Source organism: Emydura macquarii, unplaced genomic scaffold (assembly GCF_026122565.2).
Source record: "Emydura macquarii macquarii isolate MOO-44397 ecotype Brisbane River unplaced genomic scaffold, CSIRO-AGI_Emac_v2 contig_1253, whole genome shotgun sequence".
In the NCBI taxonomy this organism is placed as follows: domain Eukaryota; kingdom Metazoa; phylum Chordata; order Testudines; family Chelidae; genus Emydura; species Emydura macquarii.
In genome coordinates this window covers 60,245,800-60,266,901 of record NW_027131390.1, presented here as the reverse complement: position 1 = coordinate 60,266,901, position 21,102 = coordinate 60,245,800, and the positions used below count along the sequence as shown (strand labels likewise).

General features: G+C 41.9%; 1 protein-coding gene across 3 annotated transcripts in view; it reads right to left on the bottom strand.

Annotated features, from left to right (window-relative positions):
* HECW2 (HECT, C2 and WW domain containing E3 ubiquitin protein ligase 2) overlaps positions 1-21,102 on the bottom strand; it is a 290,360-nt gene that overhangs the window by 41,697 nt on the left and 227,561 nt on the right. For all 3 annotated transcript variants that reach the window (XM_067548983.1, XM_067548982.1, XM_067548985.1), the window contains 3 exons: positions 19,640-19,736; positions 10,923-11,006; positions 7,605-7,714 (listed from right to left, as the gene is read on the bottom strand). In XM_067548983.1, the coding sequence (XP_067405084.1) occupies positions 7,605-7,714; positions 10,923-11,006; positions 19,640-19,736 (291 nt within the window). The remainder of the gene's footprint in view (positions 1-7,604; positions 7,715-10,922; positions 11,007-19,639; positions 19,737-21,102) is intronic.

Here is a 21,102-nt window from a genome sequence, read left to right as displayed (position 1 = left end):
CTCTTTTCTTTGAGAAGCAAAGGAGCAGTATACTCTCTTCCTTCCATAGCACTCTTGGGGTGTTCTATCTTTGTGTATTCTGAGAAAGCCAAATGCCTCAAAGCATCTTTGTTCAGATACTACAGCTCCATACCCCTCCCTTCTCAAAGAACGTCAAAGATTTCCAGTTTGTCAACAAGCAGATTTTGTACATCTAGCTCTATCACGGCAGATTAGGACCCATTAAAAGGTCTGTTTGAAAGTTAGGGGGCCTTCTTAAAAGAAAATTTTATTAAAACAACAAAATCTGATGAGAAGGACCCCTCAAGAGGGGCTGACTTACTTTATACCTATCATGCCCCTCTTGCCAACCCAGTGGAGAGAGTAGCATTCGTTCTGTAGCAAATAAGTCCATTTTAAGAGTGAAATTAATCACAATTCATGATGACCACCTGGAACCTTCAGATAACTCAGCAGGCTGTTGTATGCTGCACTAGCAAAATGTCTTGCAAGCCAGACCGTGCTCCATGATCTGGACTGGCTTCTGACTGGTCCTACATAAGTTCAAGGTATCGGTTTAAGCTACAAAAGACAAATGCTTCATAGATTTGCTGTTTTAGAGATCACCTTTCTCCCAGCATAACATCACCATTGAGATTAACTGAAGAGCTCAGGCTGTCAGCACCCTTTTGTAACTGGAAGGGCAGCAGTAGCAGGATGTTTTCAGTGAAGAGTCCCCACTGGGAACAACAGAACCCAGTCTTTTGACTTTCAGGACACACACACACACACACACCCACACACACACACACACCCACACACACACACACACACACAATCCCTAGCTACTGAGGATGAGGCATGGATTATTAGTTCTGTTGGGTTGAGTGCAAGACTACAAAAACGCAACTTCCTGATGAACTCTCCTTATGAACTTGACTTTTCCAGACTTGACTTTGTCTCAGTCCAAAGTTGTTGTTGTGGCTTGTTTATTTTAAACTAGCAGAACCTCATTTAAATGATTTCTGTCTGGGGAGGAAATCCACATTTTTCCTGCTACTTATCTATCACTATCCTTCCAATAAAATAATACGGGCTCTATTTGTACACTTCAAACTGCTGTAAGTAGAACTGAGGGGAGGAAATAGGCTTTGCTACATTTGAAATAATTTAGTCTGAATTAACTAAGTTATTAAACACTATTTTAAAATGCACAGATAATGTAACAAAGTTGTAAAGTGTGCGTTTCCAGACAGATGCACTATGCACACTGTTCAACACAAGGTAAGTGACAGCAGTCTCACTCTGCATAACTATTGTCACTCCCCCTTATACATCAGCTTCCCGCTCCCAAAACACAAATTAAGATTTCTAGTGCTCTAGGCTTTTGCGCCCCAATATTACAGTCATGTGAACACTTTCAAGTCAGTTAGAAACAAGTTTTATCACAAGCTCTGGAGTTTGAACAAACATTTTTTTTATTGTCAAATCTCATTGTGAGCCAAAGAAAAATTTCCAGTTTGACAGGTTCATGCCCCATCATGCTGGTTTGCTAGAATCAGAAATGGGATTAGGCCTTAGTTCTACTGCAACAACAGAAATCTGATATCAAGGAAACTGGGATGTAATTATGTGAAGCAAAATATAAATTAATAATGACAGCACCATTACTATAGCACTATAATGAAAATATTATTATAGTATTATGATGAAACTAATAATCTGGGGAATTACAGCAGTTATTAGGCCATTGTATCCTGTGTATAGTAGGAGTAAAATTTTGAGAAGTGCAAAAATGATTTAGGTGCCCAATTCTCATTGATAATGGGACTTAGATTTATAAGTGCCTAAGTCCCATTTTCAAAAGTAATTCAGGCCTTTATAAGCCAAAGTCACTTTTTTTGAAAAATTTAACCTCATTTATGGAATCATAGAAGATTAGGGTTGGAAGAGACCTCAGGGGCTCATCTAGTCTAACCCCCTGCTCAAAGCAGGACCAACATCAACTAAATCATCCTGGCCAGGGCTTTGTCAAGCTGGGCCTAAAAAACCTCTAAAGATGGAGATTGCACCACTCCCTAGTAACAAATTCCTGTACTTCACCACCTCTCTAGTGAAAAAGATTTTCTTCATATCCAACCTAGACCTCCACCACTGCATCTTGAGATCATTGCTCCTTGTTCCGTCATCTGCCACCACTAAGAACAGCCTAGCTCCATCCTCTTCAGAACCCCCCTTCAGGGAGTTGAAAGCTGTTATCAAATCCCCCCTCACTCTTCTTTTCTGCACACTAAACAAGCCTCGCTCCCTCAGCCTCTCCCCATAAGTCATGTGCCCCAGCCCCCTAATTATTTTCATTGTCCTCTGCTGGACTCTCTTCAATTTGTCCACATTCTTTCTGTCGTGGGGGCCCAAAACTGGACACAACTGTCCAAATTTGGCCTCATCAGTGCCAAATAGAGGGGAATAATCACATCCAATGATCTGCTGGAAACGCTCCTACTAATGCAGTCCAATATGCCGTTAGCCTTCTTGGTAACAAGGGCACACTCGACTCATAATCCAGCTTTTTGTCCACTGTAACCGCAGGTCTTTTTTGCAGAATGGTTGCCAGGTCAGTCAGTCCCCAGTCTGTAGCAGTGCACGGGATTCTTCCATCCGAAGTGCAGGACTCTGCACTTGTCCTTGTTGAACCTTATCAGATTTCTTTTGGCCCAATCCTCCAATTTCTCTCGGTCACTCTATATCCTATCCCTATCCTCCAGCATATCTACCACTCCACCCAGCTTAGCGTCAGCCACAAACTTTCTGAGGGTGCAATCCATCTCATCATCCAGATCATTAATGAAGATGTTGAATGAAACCAGCCCCAGGCCCAACCCCTGGGACACTCCGTTTGATACTGGCTGCCAACTAGACATTGAGCCGTTGATCTCTACCCATTGAACCCGATGATCTAGCCAGTTTTCTATCCACCTTATAGTCCATTCATCCAACCCATACTTCTTTAACTTGCTGGCAAGAATACTGTGGGACACTGTATCAAAAGCTTTGCTAAAGTCAAGGTATATCACGTCTACCACTTTCCCCATATCCACAGAGCCAGTCATCTCATCATAGAAGGCAATCAGGTTGGTCCGGCATGACTTGCCCTTGGTGCCCTTGGTGAATCCATGCTGATTGTTCCTGATCACCTTCTTCTCCTGCAAGTTCTTCAAAATGGATTCCTTGAGGACCTGCTCCATGGGACTTTTCCTTTTCCAGGGACTGAGGTGAGTCTGACTGTCTGTAGTTCCCCAGATCCCCCTCCTTCCCTTTTTTAAAGATGGGCATTATATTTGCCTTTTTCCAGTTGTCCGGAACTCTCCCAATCACCACGAGTTTTCAAAGATAATGGCCAATGGCTCTGCAGTCACATCAGCTAACTCCCTCAGCACCCTCAGATGCATTGCATCCAGCTCCACGGACTTGTGCATGTCCAGTCTTTCTAAATAGTCCTGAACCTGTTCTTCCAGCACTGAGGGATGTTCACCTCCTCCCCATTCTGTGCTGCCCAGTGCAGTAGTCTGGGAGCTGACCTTGTCTGTGAAGACAGAGGCAAAGAAACCATTGAGTACTTCAGCTTTTTCCACATCATCTGTCACTAGGTTGTCTCCCCCATTCAGCAAGGGGCACACACGTTCCCCGATCATCTTATTGATAACATACCTGTAGAAACTCTTCTTGTTACCATTTACGTCACTTGCTAGCTGCAACTCCAATTGTGCTTTGGCCTTCCTGATTTCATCCCTGCATGCTTGAGCAATATTTTTATACTCCTCCCTGGTCATCTGGCCAAGCTTCCACTTCTTGTAAGCTTCCTTTTTGTGTTTAGGCTCACCGAAGATTTCTCTGTTTAGCCAAGCTGGTTGCCTGCTATTCTTTGCCATTCTTTCTGGACATTGGGATGGTTTGTTCCTGTGTCCTCAATAAGGTTTCTTTAAAATACAGCCAGCTCTCCTGGACTTCTTTACTGCTGATATTAGCCTCCCAGGGGATCCTGTCCATCAGCTCCCTGAAGGAGTGAAAGTCTGCTTTTCTGAACTCCAGGGTCCGTATTCTGCTGCTCTCCTTTCTTCCTTTTGTCAGGATCCTGAACTCAACCATCTCATGGTCACTGCTGCCCAGGTTGCCACCCACTTCTACTTCCACTGCAAATTCTTCCCTGTTTGTGAGCAGCAGCTTAAGAGGAGTACGGCCCCTAGTTGGTTCTTCTAATACTTGCACCAGGAAGTTGTCCCTAACACTCTCCAAAAACGTCCTGGATTGTCTGTAAACTGCTGTATTGCTCTCCCAGCAGATGTCAGGTGATTGAAGTCCTCCATAAGAACCAGGGCCTGTGATCTGGAAACTTCCATTAGTTGTCTGAATAAAGGCTGTTTTACCTCATCTTCCTGGTGTGTTGGTCTATAGCAAATGCCCACCACCACATCACCTTTGTTGTTCTGACCTCTAAACTTAAGCCAGAGACTCTCAACAGGCTTTTTTCCAGTTTTATACTGGAGCTCTGAGCAATCATATTGCTCTCTTACGTATAGTGCAACTCCTCCACCTTTTCTCCCCTGCCTGTCCTTCCTGAACAGTTTATACCCATCCACAATAGTGCTCCAGTCATGTGAGTTACGCAATTAAGTCTCTGTTATTCCAGTCGCATCATATTTCCTTGACTGTGCCAGGACTTCCAATTCTTCCTGCTTGTTTCCCAGGCTTCTTGCATTTGTGTATAGGCATTTGAGATAACTAGCCGATTGCCCTACTTTCTCAATATGAATCAGGAGGCCTCCCCTGTTGCACCCTCCTCGTGTGTTCTCCTGGTATCCCACTTCCTTACTTACTCTGGGCTTAGGTCTCCACCCCACAACGAACCTAGCTTAAAGCCCTCACTAAGTTAGCAAGCCTCTTTGTGAAAATGCTCTTCCTTCTCTTCCTTAGGTGAATCCTGTCTCTTCCTAGCAACCCTTCTTGGAACAACATCACATGGTCAAAGAATCCAATGCCTTCTCTCCGACAGGACCTGCATAACCACGCATTTACTTCCACAATTTGATGGTCCCTACCTGGGCCTTCTCCTTCAACAGACAGGATGGACAAGAACACCACTTGCACCTCAAACTCCTTTATCCTTCTTCCCAGAGCCACAGTCTGTAATGACCCGCTCAAGGTCATTCTTGACAGAATCATTGGTGCCCACATGGAGAAGTAGGAAGGGGTAGCGGTCTGAGGACTTGATGAGTCTCGGCAGACTCTCCGTCACATCCTGAATTCTAGCTCCAGACAAGCAGCACACTTCTCGAGTTTCCCAGTCTGGAAGGATAACTTTGCTCCACTTAGGAGGGAGTCCCCGACCACCACCACTCATCTCCTCCTCTTGGGAGTGGTGGTTGTGGAACACCCATCCATAGGACAATGCATCCCATGCCTTCAGATCGATGGGGTCTCCTTCTGATCCCTTCCCTCGGATGACTCTTCCAAACCATACACAGTCCGGCCTAACAACCCCTGGGGCCTCCCTGCTCCAGCCACTGTTCAAGGGAAGCTCACTCTCCTCCTGTGGCTTCTCCCTTTGCTGGCTGTTTGCCCCGCCCCCCTGCACGTCCTTCCTGGGAGCCTTTCTAGTGCCTGACTAACGAGCCCAACAGCTGCTCCTCAGCAGCCCACTCTGTGCAGGTTTCCTCCACCAGTTTCCAATTCCCCTCAATTAGGGCTCCAGTGGCAGGGGCTGAATCAGCCTGGTTTCTCCCAGTACCCTGTCACAGGTTGATACTTGGGTCTCTAGTCATTAACTTTCTCTTTCAATATGGAGACCAGCTTGCACTCCGTACAGACGAAGTCGCTTCTATCCTGTGACAGAAAGACAAAGATGGCACATCCTGTGCAGGTCACAAAAGCAGATCACTCACCATCCATATTGTCTTCCTTCCAAGAGCCTCTTCAGATGTTTTATTTACTGCTTACAGAAGCCTGAAAGGCGAAAACTCTGTGGGAACTCCCCCAATGCAAACTCCCTCTGCTTCTTCTCTGTTTGCACCTCACTTGGTTTGCAACTGGCTGCTTTTTTATAGGTCTGCTGGCTTGAAGCAGTTGCCCTGGCTCAAAGCCTCACCCTCCAATCAACCACTCAAGGCCCACTTGAACAAAGCACTCCCAATTCTCACACTCACTCACTCACACTCACACACACACACACACACACTCACACAGAGTTAAACAGTCCCTGTAACTAGCACCAGTCAAACAAATGGCCACAGCAGACACTCAGCTATTCACCCCACCAGCTCACAACAAAAGCCCTCAATGCAGCACTCACTGTAGCTACTTTCCTGATGGCTCCCAAGCAAAGTCTTTCTGTTTGCTTCTCTGTTCACAACTCTCGCTGATAGTACGCCCATGGGCTGCCATACAACTGTTTTATTTCAATTTGTTTGGAAAAAACCCACAAACCCACTGAAAGTTTTGTTGTTGTTTTTCTTTACAGAAGTACTAAGGAAACTTCCCGTGCCTTGCAAGAAAATAAGAAGCAGACCTATCTGAATAGTGTACTGTTATTTTCCCTTTAAGAACAAGAATATCACCAATGGTTTTTTTTCAATGTACATTTTAAAAATATGTTTCAAGCAATGTTTTTAATGTAAATCATACTGCTTATGAAAGATGCTGTATTGACATCCCTACAGAATTTGTACTGCACAGGCAGTAAGAGTGCAAGGTGCAGCACACTTTCTAAGACCCTGAACTGGAAGGATCATCTCTCGGGGTGAGAGGGTATTTTAAGCTCCTCATTCGTGTTTTAGAGTCAATGGGACTACTGACATGCTTAAAGTTAAGGATGGGCTTAAGTGCTTTGCTGGATCACGGCCTCAACCCTTGACTACTCTGGATAAAATGCTTTACAAGGGTGCCAATTAACAACATTTTCAGTGGCAGGTTTTGTTATAAGAAACCCTACCAGAACTGGACTGAAAACACCAACTTACTTCAAAAGGCCACCACTATAGCCTGTAAAGAATCCATCAAATAAACCTCTTCAACAAGATCAGCAGTGCTACAACTTCCAGTAAATAGAAATCACTTAATTAAAAAATGTTTACAGACCAAAGAGGAAACACCATGGGAAATAAACCCCACACATATCATTATATGTTCCTACTGCATATGAAAATGAGACTACACTTTTCAGAACTGATAAGTAAATAATAATCTTACATTTACTTTATTTTACTTGCATATTTTTGTTGTGTAACTTCAACCTCTGTTGGACTTCAGTGGAGTCTCATAATCTCACTGTCTGTGACCTCATCATCTGGAAAGTCTTTCATGTCTGACTTTCATTTCTTACAAAAAAGGCCCTTTTGAGAAATATCATGCAGAACTAAAGTTGTCAGTGTAATGAAGCAATTACAGTCAAAGTCATCCAACAGCTAAATTCTTTTACTGCTTTTGTTCAGAGAGTAAAATCCTGGTTTCAGTGAAGGCAATAGGAGTTTTGCCATTGATTTCACCGAGACCAGGATTTAGTCCACATTAAGTATCTGGAATTAAAGATTCCCACTGTAAAGATTCCCCCTATAAACTCCAACAAGATTTACCTGGAGAGTTCTGAGGTGAGGATACCGGAGAGCCTCTTGGGGATTGGCAATAACTGGGATGAAGTAAGGCATGTGGCGGCACATATGACATTATTTCTTCTTCAAACAAACTGGTAAAAAGGAGCAAACAGAAGAAGACAGAAGACTTTTATTTGAACCAAGGATATTTTCTACTTTCTAGCAATAGATGTGGCCTTCAAAGCCAGTCTGAATTTTTTTTTTTTTTAAAGTCACTCACCTACTTCCCATATACATGTTCAGAATGCCAAAAAGCAAGGGTTTTTTTGCCCTTCTTTCAATGTTATCTCTGTGTATCAAAGACTGGAATCTTGCAAGTGACTGGGATATCACAGTTCCTAGTTTTCTGTGTGACATTTCAGAATATGATGACGTGTGTGTGTTTTCAAAACTACAATCCATGTATTTAATGAACTCTTTAAAAGTACATTGTTTTATACTTTTGCTTATACATTTTCCCTGCCAACACACCACTAACATTCATGGCACTTTCCTGTACAAAGATTTATAATACTGTACATAGGAACAGAACCAAATACTTAACCTCTGGTGCAATCAATCATGTCTGAATCAGCTTAGTGAATTGAATATTATACGCTTTAGTTTATTAGAAATCAGTGCTTCACTTATTCTTACTTAACATGTCATGCACAGAGAAAAATGTATCATATATAGATCTAACCCAGGGTAGGCCCCAGTATGCATCACCATTTTCCTGTGATTTTAAAACGTTTTCTAGGAAATACAGTACAACTGTCACAGCCTGAAACATCGAAATAATCTATAATATAGATACCATTTAATAATTCATACACAATGTACATAATGCTTGCATATACCTAAATGTAATTAATATTTTCCTAACTGGTAAGAGTAGAACATCCAAAGCAGACGTGTTTATAGTATTTTTATGTAATAGGTATATTAAATAAAATATGAAATAGTGTAGCTGTTAGATGTTATCACTCAATACACACTGAATCAACTTGTTAAATGACAATCTTTATTTTCAATTGTTAGGCTGTACAATACATCACTGACTTGTGGTTCTCTGACTTGTGAGTGGTTAAGAAATCTTAAAATAAAATAGATTTCATATCAAATCTGTTCATTACAGATACCTTTGTGCATGCTCTTTTTTGGAAAGGATATTTACTGGTAATAGTTATGCACTCCTAAAAAATGTTCTCCAATACACAATATGCTTTTTCACAGAGAAAAGATTAATTTTGCCCTTCAAATGTGGATTAAAAACTGAAAAAAACCTGGTTCAATCTGGGAATAAATCAAGAATTAAGAAACTGATTTGTGTTTAAATTATCAAGATAAAACTAGAACTGCTTAGGGTATAGCCAAATGGTATGTTTACATGCTCAAACTGCAAATATCTCTTCCTTGGAGCCTCATCTCTGAAACAGAATAGCGTTACATCAGTGATTCTCACGCTATTTTAACTAAGGCACCTTCATTCCCTATATAGAAATGTATTTATATTCAGCTGCAACTTGAGTTTTATTGATGGATGGGAGAAAACATTTTACAATTTGTGCAGTGTTCTCCAGCAGTGAGAAAATTCCATCACATATTTTTTTTAGATGAAGTAAGGAGAAGTGGCCCAATCTTGTTCCTGCTAGAATATTTTATAATTTTTTTCCCTGCTTAACACTAAAATAAGAGATCAGGCACACACAATAGCTTACTGTTTTTAATTACCCCATCTCTACTTTTACATCAATATTTACTATCACCCTATAGCTAACTTACCAAATAACTCAACCCAGCTTAGTGGGTTCTGCGGTATACAACTGAGGTTCCTGGGAACCAATGGAAACACAGAAATCATGTATTCAATAATGTATTTCCTGAGTACAGCGATTATGGCTAGGACTGTCCTGAAAAGAGGGCTAATCCCAGATCAAATCTCTTATTAAAGTAACAGAAAACCATTGTAACCACATGGTTTTAAGACATGTATTAAGTAAAATAAAATTTGAAAAAATCAGATATTTGGTTTTGTAGATTTTTGGTGTGATGCTCTTTGTCTTTTTGAAAAAATAGTTTTGCTTTATTGTCATTTATTCTCTTTATTTTTTTCTTTAAATAGCATCAGCAGAGAGTCAGAACTAAGATGTAAATAGCTTTTAATTAATTTACAGATTGTAAGGCCAAAAGGGACCATTTTGTTCATGCAATTTGACCCCCAAATAATAGTGATATTAATGCCAACACTACTAATGATTTAGATGATTTTTAAGATTAATATGTGTGTAGAAAAAAGTTTTAAATTTAGATTTTCCCTGAAAAGCCCAGTTAGTTTTTTCTATTACACTTACACCCTGAATGAACATACAATGTGTAGGACATAAGAAAAACTTTGCTCTAAGCTGCCTGTTTTTCTGAGCATGCAGTTTTGTTATAGCCATGTTGATCCCAGGATTAGATAGACAAGTAGGGGTGAATTAATATCTTTTATTGGGCCAACTTCTGTTGGTGAGAGAGACAAGTTTTCGAGCTTACACAAGTGTGAAGACTTGAGGAAGACCTCTTTGTAAGCTCAAAATTTTGTCTCTCTCACCAACAGAAGTTGGTCCAATAAAAGATATGAACTCACCCTCTGTCTCTTTCTGGATTAATGCTCAAATGGGACATGCTAAAGGGGCAGTTCCCCACTCCTAAAAAGCCATAACCAATCATCCCGTCAACAAGATGAGCAAAAGCATTCAGCATAGTTAGAAGGCAGCCAATGTAGTGTTCAGCTCCAATAATGGAATCAGGTGCTAATATTCAGAAACTTGGTACTCACAAATCACAGAGCTAAACAGAAAATATCCTTGAAGGAGCACAGAGCAGGGACTTTACTTGTGGATAAATTCAAACTGTATTAATTTATATAAATCTCAGCCTTACAGACAACAACTATAACGGAGCAATTTAAGGCAATTAGGACAAGCCCATTTATTATTTTCCTTGCAAGAGAATCATATATTAGTTTTGACTGTAATTTGGTTTAAATTCTACTTGCAGTATTGTGTTCTTTTACCCCCCTGCTTCCCTCAAGGATAATCACCTTTCTGCACCACTATGCAAGATGTGACCTCCCTCCTAATAATTGACATTGGAATCTCAGCACTGGGAATATCAAGCATCTGAATCCTCTGCTGCAGCTCCCCCAGCTGCAATTCTGAGAACTGAAGGGGAGATATTTTGGTCATTCAGGCTGTACACACAATGCACAGAAAAGCACTTCGCCAGCTGTTCTCAGCATATTCCACACGCTCATTATGAAGCACTGCTACCCACCTTAGTAACATGACAAGGTCTGCATCACTGGATAAACGCACCAGTCCTGGTGTTCCCTCTGTCCGGATAAACTGGATCTTCTCCCTGTTTAGGTAAAGAAAGAGTTCCAAAATGTCTTTTGCAAATAAGGCACCAATGTACACCAGGGCAACAAGAAAAAGTGCTGGGTATATCAAGTAGACCTCTGGGGTATGCCTCTGTGTTTCAGACACCATTTTTCTCCCTGCCACACCAGGTCCATGTGAGCAACACGATCCTACAACCAAAAAAACCCCCCTGATTTGTTCTGAATGATTCTCCTATTGCCCTCATCTTCAAGATGCTCAGGCTGCTTCAGGTAGCACAGCCATCCAACCAATAAAAAAAAAATCAGTCCCTCAAGTTAATACCAGCTGTGGCCCTGAATTCAAAGCAGCAGTCAGAGCCCTCTGGGAGGACATGCTATTCTGAAAGTGAACTACTTAAAGTAGTACTCTCCTTCCGTCTCCCCTCCCCAGTACAAATTCAAGCTGTATGTTACAAGATCATTCGTGCTCTTTAAAGTAGGTTTTATGCACATCACTGAACTTACAGATCTTCCAAAGACCTTTTGCTGTGTATATGCAACTCTCTCACACACACACACACACACACACACACACACACACACACACACACACACACACACACACACACACACACACACACACACACACACACACACTTCCCTCCCCTACCTCCCAGTTCAAGTCAGTCACTATTCTAGATTCTATGCGTACCCACCACTGTGCAATGCTGGTTATTTTTAGGCTGTATCCTGATGAAAATCCCCAAGTGCATGTCTTTGAATAAGAAAAAATATGTCTGGGGGGGTGGGTGAGTGAAGTGTATTTGTTACTTAACTGCAACAGAGTCAGGAGAACAAGACCATGAACCAGTTTCAGAAATTACCCCTTTCTATAGCACTGAAATCTGTTGCATCCTGGAGTAAGAGTTCACCATTGGCCTCTCCATGAGAGTGGATGACTTAGTTTGCACCGGCAAGCTATTGATGGAATGTGCAGATTCAGCACATCCTCAGCAACCTTAGCTACACTGCCAAGTTTTGGGGCGATGGTGGCCTCCTATGGGTCCCTGGTGGAAAAGAAGCTGGAGATCAAAGGAACCAGGAAGTGTCAATAGGAGGAAACAAGGGCAGATATTTAAGCAGGGAGATGGAAAGATCATAAAGGCAAAAGCTGAAATTGTTCAGAATCAGGGATGAGGCCCATCAAAGATAGAACAACTGAGGCAGGATGGAAGATGACAGCAGCTTGAACAGAAGTAAGAGGTTGGATAGATACACTTAAAAAAGAAGAAGCTGTTGGAAGGAGAAGGGGAAAGGTAATTCTATAAATCTCCCAGAGGATGGTCACAAACTGTCACAAGGAGACAGCTAGATTTAAGTGAAGGCAAAGGAAACAGAAGAAGGCAGACAAAGAGTCTAAAAATGGCAGAGAAAGAACAGATGTTGAGAAGAAGGGAAAAGAAGAAAGGAAGGGAAGAAGGTGAGCTGCATTAAATGTGGAATGCCAGGAAAAGAGAGAGGATTGAGGAAGGAAGAACAGGAATAAGGGGTATGGGAACCTGTATAAGATCCGAAGATGACAAGCAGCAAGGCAGAGGAGAAAGAGAAGGAAACACATTTGGGAGCATAAGATTTATGAGGGCAGGGAGGAGAGGTAGGAGGAACTAGTGGAGAGGCGGTGGAAAAGAGAATGAAGTATTCACATGACCAGAAATGGGGAGGAAGAGAAATAGAAGTTAAAGATAAAGGGATGTGGTGAGGCAATGAGAAAGGAAGATTAGAGCATTGGAGATGCAGAGAAGAGGAAACAACATGAGGTAATCGCAATAGCAGGTTCTAGAAGTCAGGTCAGAAATGTGTATTAGAAAGGGTGAAAACCTGGCCTCCTAGCAACAGGAACTTTGCCATTGACTTTAATGGATTTCAGAGATAGCAAGAGTGACAGTATGTGGCATATGCATTTAAAAAAAATTGCAACACAACAAAACAGCTACTGTGCCTTCACAGCAAGCAACAAAAAATCCCTCCAGGAGCTATCCCTTGCTCAGAAAATAACAGTATAAACTTTTCAGCTGTGAGCCAACACAACACTGCAGACACAAACAAAATAAAAGCCACGAAGAGAAGAAGTTAAAACCACAAGAGTTCTTGCCTCCTACTACTGACACAGAAGGGTGGGCCCAAAAGCTCCCTATCAAAAGCCCCAACCAAAGCAGAAACACCAGGGAAAATACAGAAAATGCAGTTCAAGCTCTACCCATCTACTAGGGAAACACCAAAGAAAGCCTAGTAATAGCCTGCCACCCCTGTAAGAGCTGGAGAGAGAGTCCAGCCAATCCAGAAATGAGTTGCCATAACCGAACAAGCCTAGCGATGACCTCCATCATGTATGCTGTACAACTTTAAGTAATTTATAATCCTGAGCGATGGATAAGTGAATGTCAATAACAACATGTTCAGTTATTTATACACTGTCCAGCTGCATGCACATGTACTACAGCAAATAAGTAATCCCAGATCTGATTTCTTTTTAAACTTCCATAGTAATTTAAACTCAACATGCACCTTTGATAATAGAACAAACCAATACAAGAGAGTCACAGAAGGAGTGCACAGTGACCAAACAAACACTATTAATCATCATCACCCAGAGACCTTAATTCAGGTATTGGGCATGTGCCTAGCTTAAAGTGACTTCAATGACACTACTCAGTATCACATGCTTCTAATTAGGCACATGCTCAAGTATCTTGCTGAATCAGGGCCTTAAAGAGCAATTTGGAAAAAGAGTCATGGCACCTTTATAAAAAAATGCAGTGATGTAATAGAAGTGTCAGTCCTATAAACTGTATAAGATGTAATTTTAAAGGATGAGGGAGTAGGAGTAGGGGGGAGAAGGAAGGCAGCTAATTCTTAACCAAGCAGGAGGAATTGGAAGTCCTGGCACAGTCAAGGAACTATAAAATAATTGGAATAACTGAGACTTGGTGGGGTAACACGCAACTGGAGCAGTGTCATGGATGGGTATAAACTGTTCAGGAAAGAGGCAGAGGCGAAAGGGTGGAGGAGTTGCACTGTATGTAAGAGAGCACTATGATTGCTCTGAGCTCCAGTATGAAACTGGAGATAAGCCAGTTGAGAGTCTCTGGGTTAAGCTTAGAAGCAAGAACAATAAAGGTGATGTCGTGGTGGGTGCCCATTATAGATCACCACATCAGGAGGACGAGGTAGATGAGGCTTTCTTCAGTCAACTAGGGAAAGTTTCCAGTTCACAGGACCTGGTTCTCATGGGGGACTTCAATCATCCTGACATCTGCTGGAAGAGCAATACAGCAGAGCACAGACAATCCAGGAAGTTTTTGGAGAGCGTTGCGGACAACTTCCTGATGCAAGTGCTGGAGCAACCAACTAAGGGCTCTGCTCCTCTTGACCTGCTGCTCACAAACAGGGAAGATTTGGTAGGGGAAGTAGAAGTGGATGGCAACCTAGGCAGCAGTGACCATGAGATGGTAGAGTTCAGAATCCTGACAAAATGAAGAAAGGAAAAAAGTGGGAAATGGACCATTGACTTCAGAAAAGCAGACTTTGACTCCTTCAGGGAGCTGATGGGTAGGGTCCCCTGGGAGGCTAATATGAGGGGGAAAGGAATCCAAGAGAGCTGGCTGTATTTTAAAGAAACCTTATTGAGGGCACAGGAACAAACCATCCGATGTGCAGAAAGAATAGCAAATATGGTAGGCGCCCAGGTTGGCTTAACAAAGAAGTCTTTGGTGAGCTTAAACACAAAAAGAAGCTTACAAGAAGTGGAAGCTTGGTCAGATGACTAGGGAGGATTATAAAAATACTGCTCAAACATGCAGGAATGAAATCAGGAAGGCCAAAGCACAATTGGAGTTGCAGCTAGCAAGGGACATGAAGGGGAACAAGAACGGTTTCTACAGGTATGTTACCAACAAGAGGAAGATTAAAGAAAGTGTGGGCCCCTTACAGAATGGGCGAGGCAACCTAGTGACAGAGGATGTGGAGAAAGCTGAGGTACTCAATGCCTTTTTTGCCTCTGTCTTCACAAGGTCAGCTCCCAGACTACTGCACTGGACAGCACAGAATGGGGAGGAGGTGAACATCCCGCAGTGCTAAAGGAACAGGTTCAGAACTATTTAGAAAGACTGGACATACACAAGTCCATGGGGCCAGATGCAATATACCTGAGGGTGCTGAGGGAGTTGGCTGATATGATTTCAGAGCCATTGGGTATTATCTTTGAAAGCTTGTGGGAGGTCCCTGATGATTGGAAAAAGGCAAACATAATGCTCATCTTCAAGAAAGGGAAGAAAGAGGATCCAGGGAACTACAGACCGGTCAGCCTCACCTCAATCCCTGGAAAAATCATGGAACAGGTCCTCAAGGAATCCATTTTAAGGCACTTGGAAGAGAGGAAGATGATCAGGAACAGTCAACATGGATTCACCAAGGGCAAGTCATGCCTGACCAACCTGATTGCCTTCTATGAAGAGGTGACTGGTCTGTGGATGTGGGGAAAGCGGTGGATGTGATATACCTTGACTTTAGATATACCTAGACTTTTGATACAGTCTCCCACAGTATTCTTATCAGCTAGTTAAAGAAGTATGGGTTGGATGAATGGACTATAAAATGGATACAGAGCTGGTTAGAACATTGGGCTCAACAGGTAGCGATCAATGGCTCCATGTCTAGCTGGCAGCCGGTACCAAGCGGAGTGCCCTAGAGGTTGGTCCTGGGGCCGGTTTTGTTCAACATCTTCATTAATGATCTGGAAGATGGGGTTGATTGCACCCTCAGCAAGCTTGCAGATGACACTAAGCTGGGGAAGTGATAGTTACCCTGGAAGGTAGGGATAGGATACAGAGTGACCTAGACAAATTGGAGGTTTGGGCCAAAAGAAATCTGATGAGACTCAACAAGGACACATGCAGAGTCCCCCACTTAGGACGGAAGAATCCCATGCACAGCTACAGACTGGGGACCGACGAGCTAGGCAGCAGTTCTGCAGAAAACAACCTAGGGGTTACAGTGGATAAGAAGCTGGATATGAGTCAGCAGTGTGCCCTGGTTGCCAAGAAGGCTAATAGCATATTGGGCTGCATTAGTAGGAGCATTGCCAACAAATCAAGGGAAGTGATTATCCCCCTCTATTCAGCATTGGTGAGTCTGCATTTGCAGTACTGTGTCCATTTTGGGCCCCCACTACAAAAAGGATGTGGACAAGTTGGAAAGAGTCCAGCAGAGGGCAACAAAAATGATTAGGGGACTGGAGCACAAGATTTATGAGGAAAGGCTGAGGGAACTAGGCTTGTTTAGTCTGCAAAAGAGAAGAACGAGGGGGGATTTGATAGCAGTCTTTACCTGAAAGGGGGTTCCAGGGAGGATGGAGCTAGGCTGTTCTCAATGGTGGTAGATGACAGAACAAGGAGCAATGGTCTCAAGTTGCAGTGGGGGAGGTCTAGGTTGGCTATTAGGAAGACGTTTTTCACTAGGAGGGTGGGGAAGCACTGGAATGGGTTACCTAGGGAGGTGGTGGAATCTCCATCTTTAGAGGTTTTTAAGCTACGGCTTGACAAAGCCCTGGCTAGGATGATTTAGCTGAGGTTAGTCCTGCTTTGAGCAGGGGGTTGGACTAGATGACCTCCTGAGGTACCTTCCCACTCTAATCTTCTATGATTCTATGATCATAACTCCAAGGAGCAAGAGAGCAAAGATCTGGCAATGCAGTTTGCACTCTGAAACCAATTATACTGAGCAAAGCATCACGCTTCTCTGTTCAATAAAATCCTCAAATCACTCTGCTAAGGCAGATAAGAGACTCAGACATATTTCTTCAATCCAGTTACCATGGGGATATCAGCAGGGACAAGGTGTATCTTATGAGAAATGGATCCTATAAACTGGAATATACTAATACCTTTTCTCCCCTTTGTCTGTACTTTTAAGATGTAAACTAACTGATCCTGACAAGATCCCAGCCGCTAGCTTGCTCTGATGCTATGATCCAGGAACCAAGATTCTACAAGAAGCAAAATCTGATAGTGTCAATAGTCCTTTGAACACCTTCTGATCTGCAAATTCAGAAACTTCAGTCACAAGTTGTTTTTATTTTATTACCTTATGGATTGGCTTGTTCACATTTTGAACACAATTCAAATGAGATAAGCCTTCTGCATAAAAACATGGGTACAAACAGGAAATACTTTGACAGGCTGAGATCTGCGGGGTTTTAATTTTCCTCCTCCCCTCATTTTTTTTCTGCAAAGTGTGAATTCTGTAGGTACTTGATTTCAGGGTTGTCAACAAGGACATATTCAGAGGATAAATCAGTCATCTGTCAAGTTGTTAGGACATAAAGCTCAGGGAAACTGCAAAACAGGAGAGCTGGCTGAGTTCTGAGAACTTGCAGGACATGCAGGAAGAAGGGTCACTAAAAGTATGTCTTCTCTACAATCAGAGGTGTGACTGCAGCATGTGCAGACATACCTGAGCTACCTCAAACAACAGTAACAGTGATTAGCTGTGGCAGCATGGGCAGCAGCACAAGCCAGGCACTCAAGTGTACAGCCTATGCTGCTGTGGCTTCACTGCTACCTGAGCTACACGTGCTGTAATCACACCTCTAATTGCTGTGCATTCATACCCTAAGTATCACTGCACAGAAAAGGAGACAGGAAAGTAGTGCTAGCTGTTGAGCCAGTACATACTGATCAGGCTATTAGAACACACGAGTCTCTGACTCTGGGAAGTGAGAGCACTGCACCAGCGGCCACTAGTGTACAATGAGATCAAAATCTACACAGCTACCATAATCACAGATGTGCAGCCAAAGAACCCAGACATTTTTCAACTGTAGAGTGTCCAAGATAGTTCTGGAAACATACATTTGAACACCAGTTTCTAATTCCTATGTTAACATTGAGTCAGTTTTACAGCTAAGCAACACATATTTTAATTACGAAACAGGTATACCCTAAGAGTGAAATTCACTCTTGTGAAGAGGGTCAGTGTAAGACTTGTACAAGTCAAGCATGTTTATGGGGGATTTAAAGATCAATCCTGCAACGTGCTAAACCTTTTGACTTCAGTCCAGCAAAGCACTTAGCTACATGCCTAATTTATGCATGTTAGTAACCCCAATGACATCAACGGGATTACTCATGCTCTTAAAATTAAGCACGTGTAAGTTTGACTTAAGTGGCTTTGTGCCTTTTCATCCTGTATCAGTTATATTCTACCTGTTATATAATACCGTAATCACAATATATTGTGTATATATATATATTGTGTATATATTATGTAATATAATGTTAACCATTTTACATAATATACTACATATCTTATGGGGCTGTGCAAGACCTATACTAGTCTGCTTCTGAACCATCTGTGCAATGATAAAAATGTACAACTCTAAAAATGCTAGATGAACTTATCCAAAAAAGCAGGGCCATCTCTAGGTTTAGGAAGACCCTACAGTATGCCAAGTAAAACGTTCAGGGCCCCAACCAATGCCTTTCTATCTGTGACTGTCTCACACCCATATCCAACACCACCAATGACCACATCTTGTCTGCCTTTCGATCTGTGAGATTCTGTGACTTCTGGAGATACCATATGTCAGTAGCTCCAACTTTTTTTCCTAGATACTATGTCTTCGTAAAAGAATGGCAGACTGGCAACCTTCTCTGTCACCTCCCATTTCCTTTGCTTAATGCTCCACCAGCCTGAATAGTCCATCTATGTTTGCTTTCTCCCCTGCCTACCTGACTAGCATGAGTTTGTTCTTCTCATCCCTTGTTGTTTTCATTTTTCTCTTCTTCCCTATTCCTCACTGAAAATGATTATTTACATGCACACACACTCTCTTCCCAGTTCCTTGGTTGCCCAAGGCTACGTGCTGCTGGGGGTAGTAGAGTTAATTGGTGGCTCTGGGAGCCCAGGCCACATGTACTAATGCAGTTAGGAAGAGTGCTAAGGCAGCAGAGAAAATAAGATCAGCTTATCAAGCTGCAGTTTAAGAACAGGGAGAGGAGTCAGGTACCATTAGAGGAGCTGTGGATTGCACAGAAATGCCCATGGTCACATTTGCAATGGAGAGCCTAAGGGGTGGCAGGAGGACAGATCCAGAGTCATGCAGTTTCACTTGCTCCCACTATTCCTTTTCTTTCCCCTGCATCCCTCCCTAGTGTGGGAAAACTTGCCCTACATGGACACCACCTGACAACGGCTGAGGAGCTGAACAGAGAACCACGAGAAGACATTAAGAGACGAGACTGAAGACTATTTATGGCCTTGCTGTTGACAGGCTGGATGCATGTGTGCAAGCCCCTGAAAGAGCGTAACTGCACTACTACAAAGGTCCAATTACATAACATCACATTAGAGGGATATTTCCTGCAGTTCTTTGAATAAGCTTGCTTCTGACAGGCTGAAATTACACAAGGTTTTGTTTTGGGGATGGGGAAGTGGAGGGAGAGGGAAGAGTTTAAATTTATAAATGACCAATGGACATTCAGTCAGCAAGCAATTTGCCTTTTTTTTTTTTTTTTTTTAAATAACACTGCAAACTCGGCCAGAAAAAAGCATAGTAAATTGATGGTCTGTTTTGAAATGGAACAGTCAGTGGTAACAGAATCAACATCATTACCTGAGTGAATGATTCCTGGTAAGATCTGGCTGACGCTCTTGTAGAATTTCAAAGATATTGGGCTGTCGGAGAAATGCAACAATCTTGTCGTTGTAGGCTGCAAGTGGCGACAGAAAACAGCTTGCTGCAAACAGGTGTATTTGAAAAACAGTATTATATTTCTGTAACTTCTGAATAGTAATGATAATAATGGAATTATGTCCTTACATTCATTCATAATCTCTTTATTTACTACATTAATATAATCTTTTCGTTACACTTTCAGCCTAAAGGCTGATGCTGCTATCATTGGTTTTTGGATTTTGATATACATGGCCCTCTTTATTATTAATCAAATTCTAGATTAAAACACTCTACCACATGTTAATGTGCTTTTTTGAAGAATTCAGAGTATTATAATATTTTATCACATGCACCCTCAGCTCATACCAACCTGGAATATATGTCCACATGAATAAAGTGTTAGACGCCTTATTTTCCACACTTCATTTCTTAGAATTACAGAACTTGGTGAAAACCTAAATTCACTAAAATTATGTGTTACACAGTTTGCTTCTTATTGGATGCGCATTAATGGATAGGTATTTTTGTTTTGCTTCCTCCTCCCCCTACCCCCACTACTCTGAAAAATAATTATCTGTTTTAGTCATATTAAGAATCTGATATAATCTCACAAAAGCAACACCTTCACACATAAGGCTGAAAATCTAGGCTTCCACACCAGCTTTAACTCATGCCGCTTTGCCTGGTACTGTAATTCTAAGCCTTTATGGTACACAGTGTTCCTAGACTCCACAATGACAAGTGTTATGGCCAGCTTTTCTGCCTTAATGGTGAATTTCCAGATTTTTTGTGCTTTCAAGAGAGATTCAAAACTTCAGAGATTTTATTCCTCTTCCTTTTTGTAACATAAGAATAAGAAAGGAATAAAATAATCAATACAAAATTCATAGGGACATTGTCAATGCTGTTAAGGCAATTTGACCTACCTTCAAATAGTTTTATCTGATGAGAAATATACTAGAGTTATCATGCATTTATAACTCTCTTGAGCCATCACTGAGAACTACAACTTCCTTCCCAATAACCATGATTATGATGTATCACATTAAAACATAGTACATGAGCTCCCTTCTCACTCTGCAGTTTGTATTTGAACAAACATCATTTACACAGCTGCACACATTTCTGATGACAAGAGCAATTCTGCTGCTGGACAGAGAGGCAGACAACTTGTATTGTGCCAGATGGGAGTAAGATGCAGTCACCGGTGAAGCTTTTAAGAAAGTCTGACAAATATTACAGTCATAAATAATGAAAATTAAAATGTGATTGGCAATGGCCATCTTTTCATTTATGTATTTATTTTTTACTATTTGTTCTATCACAAAGAAAAATATTACATAATTAAACCAATATTTCATATTTAGTCATGTTTCTAAAGTGGTTCCATCTACCAAGTG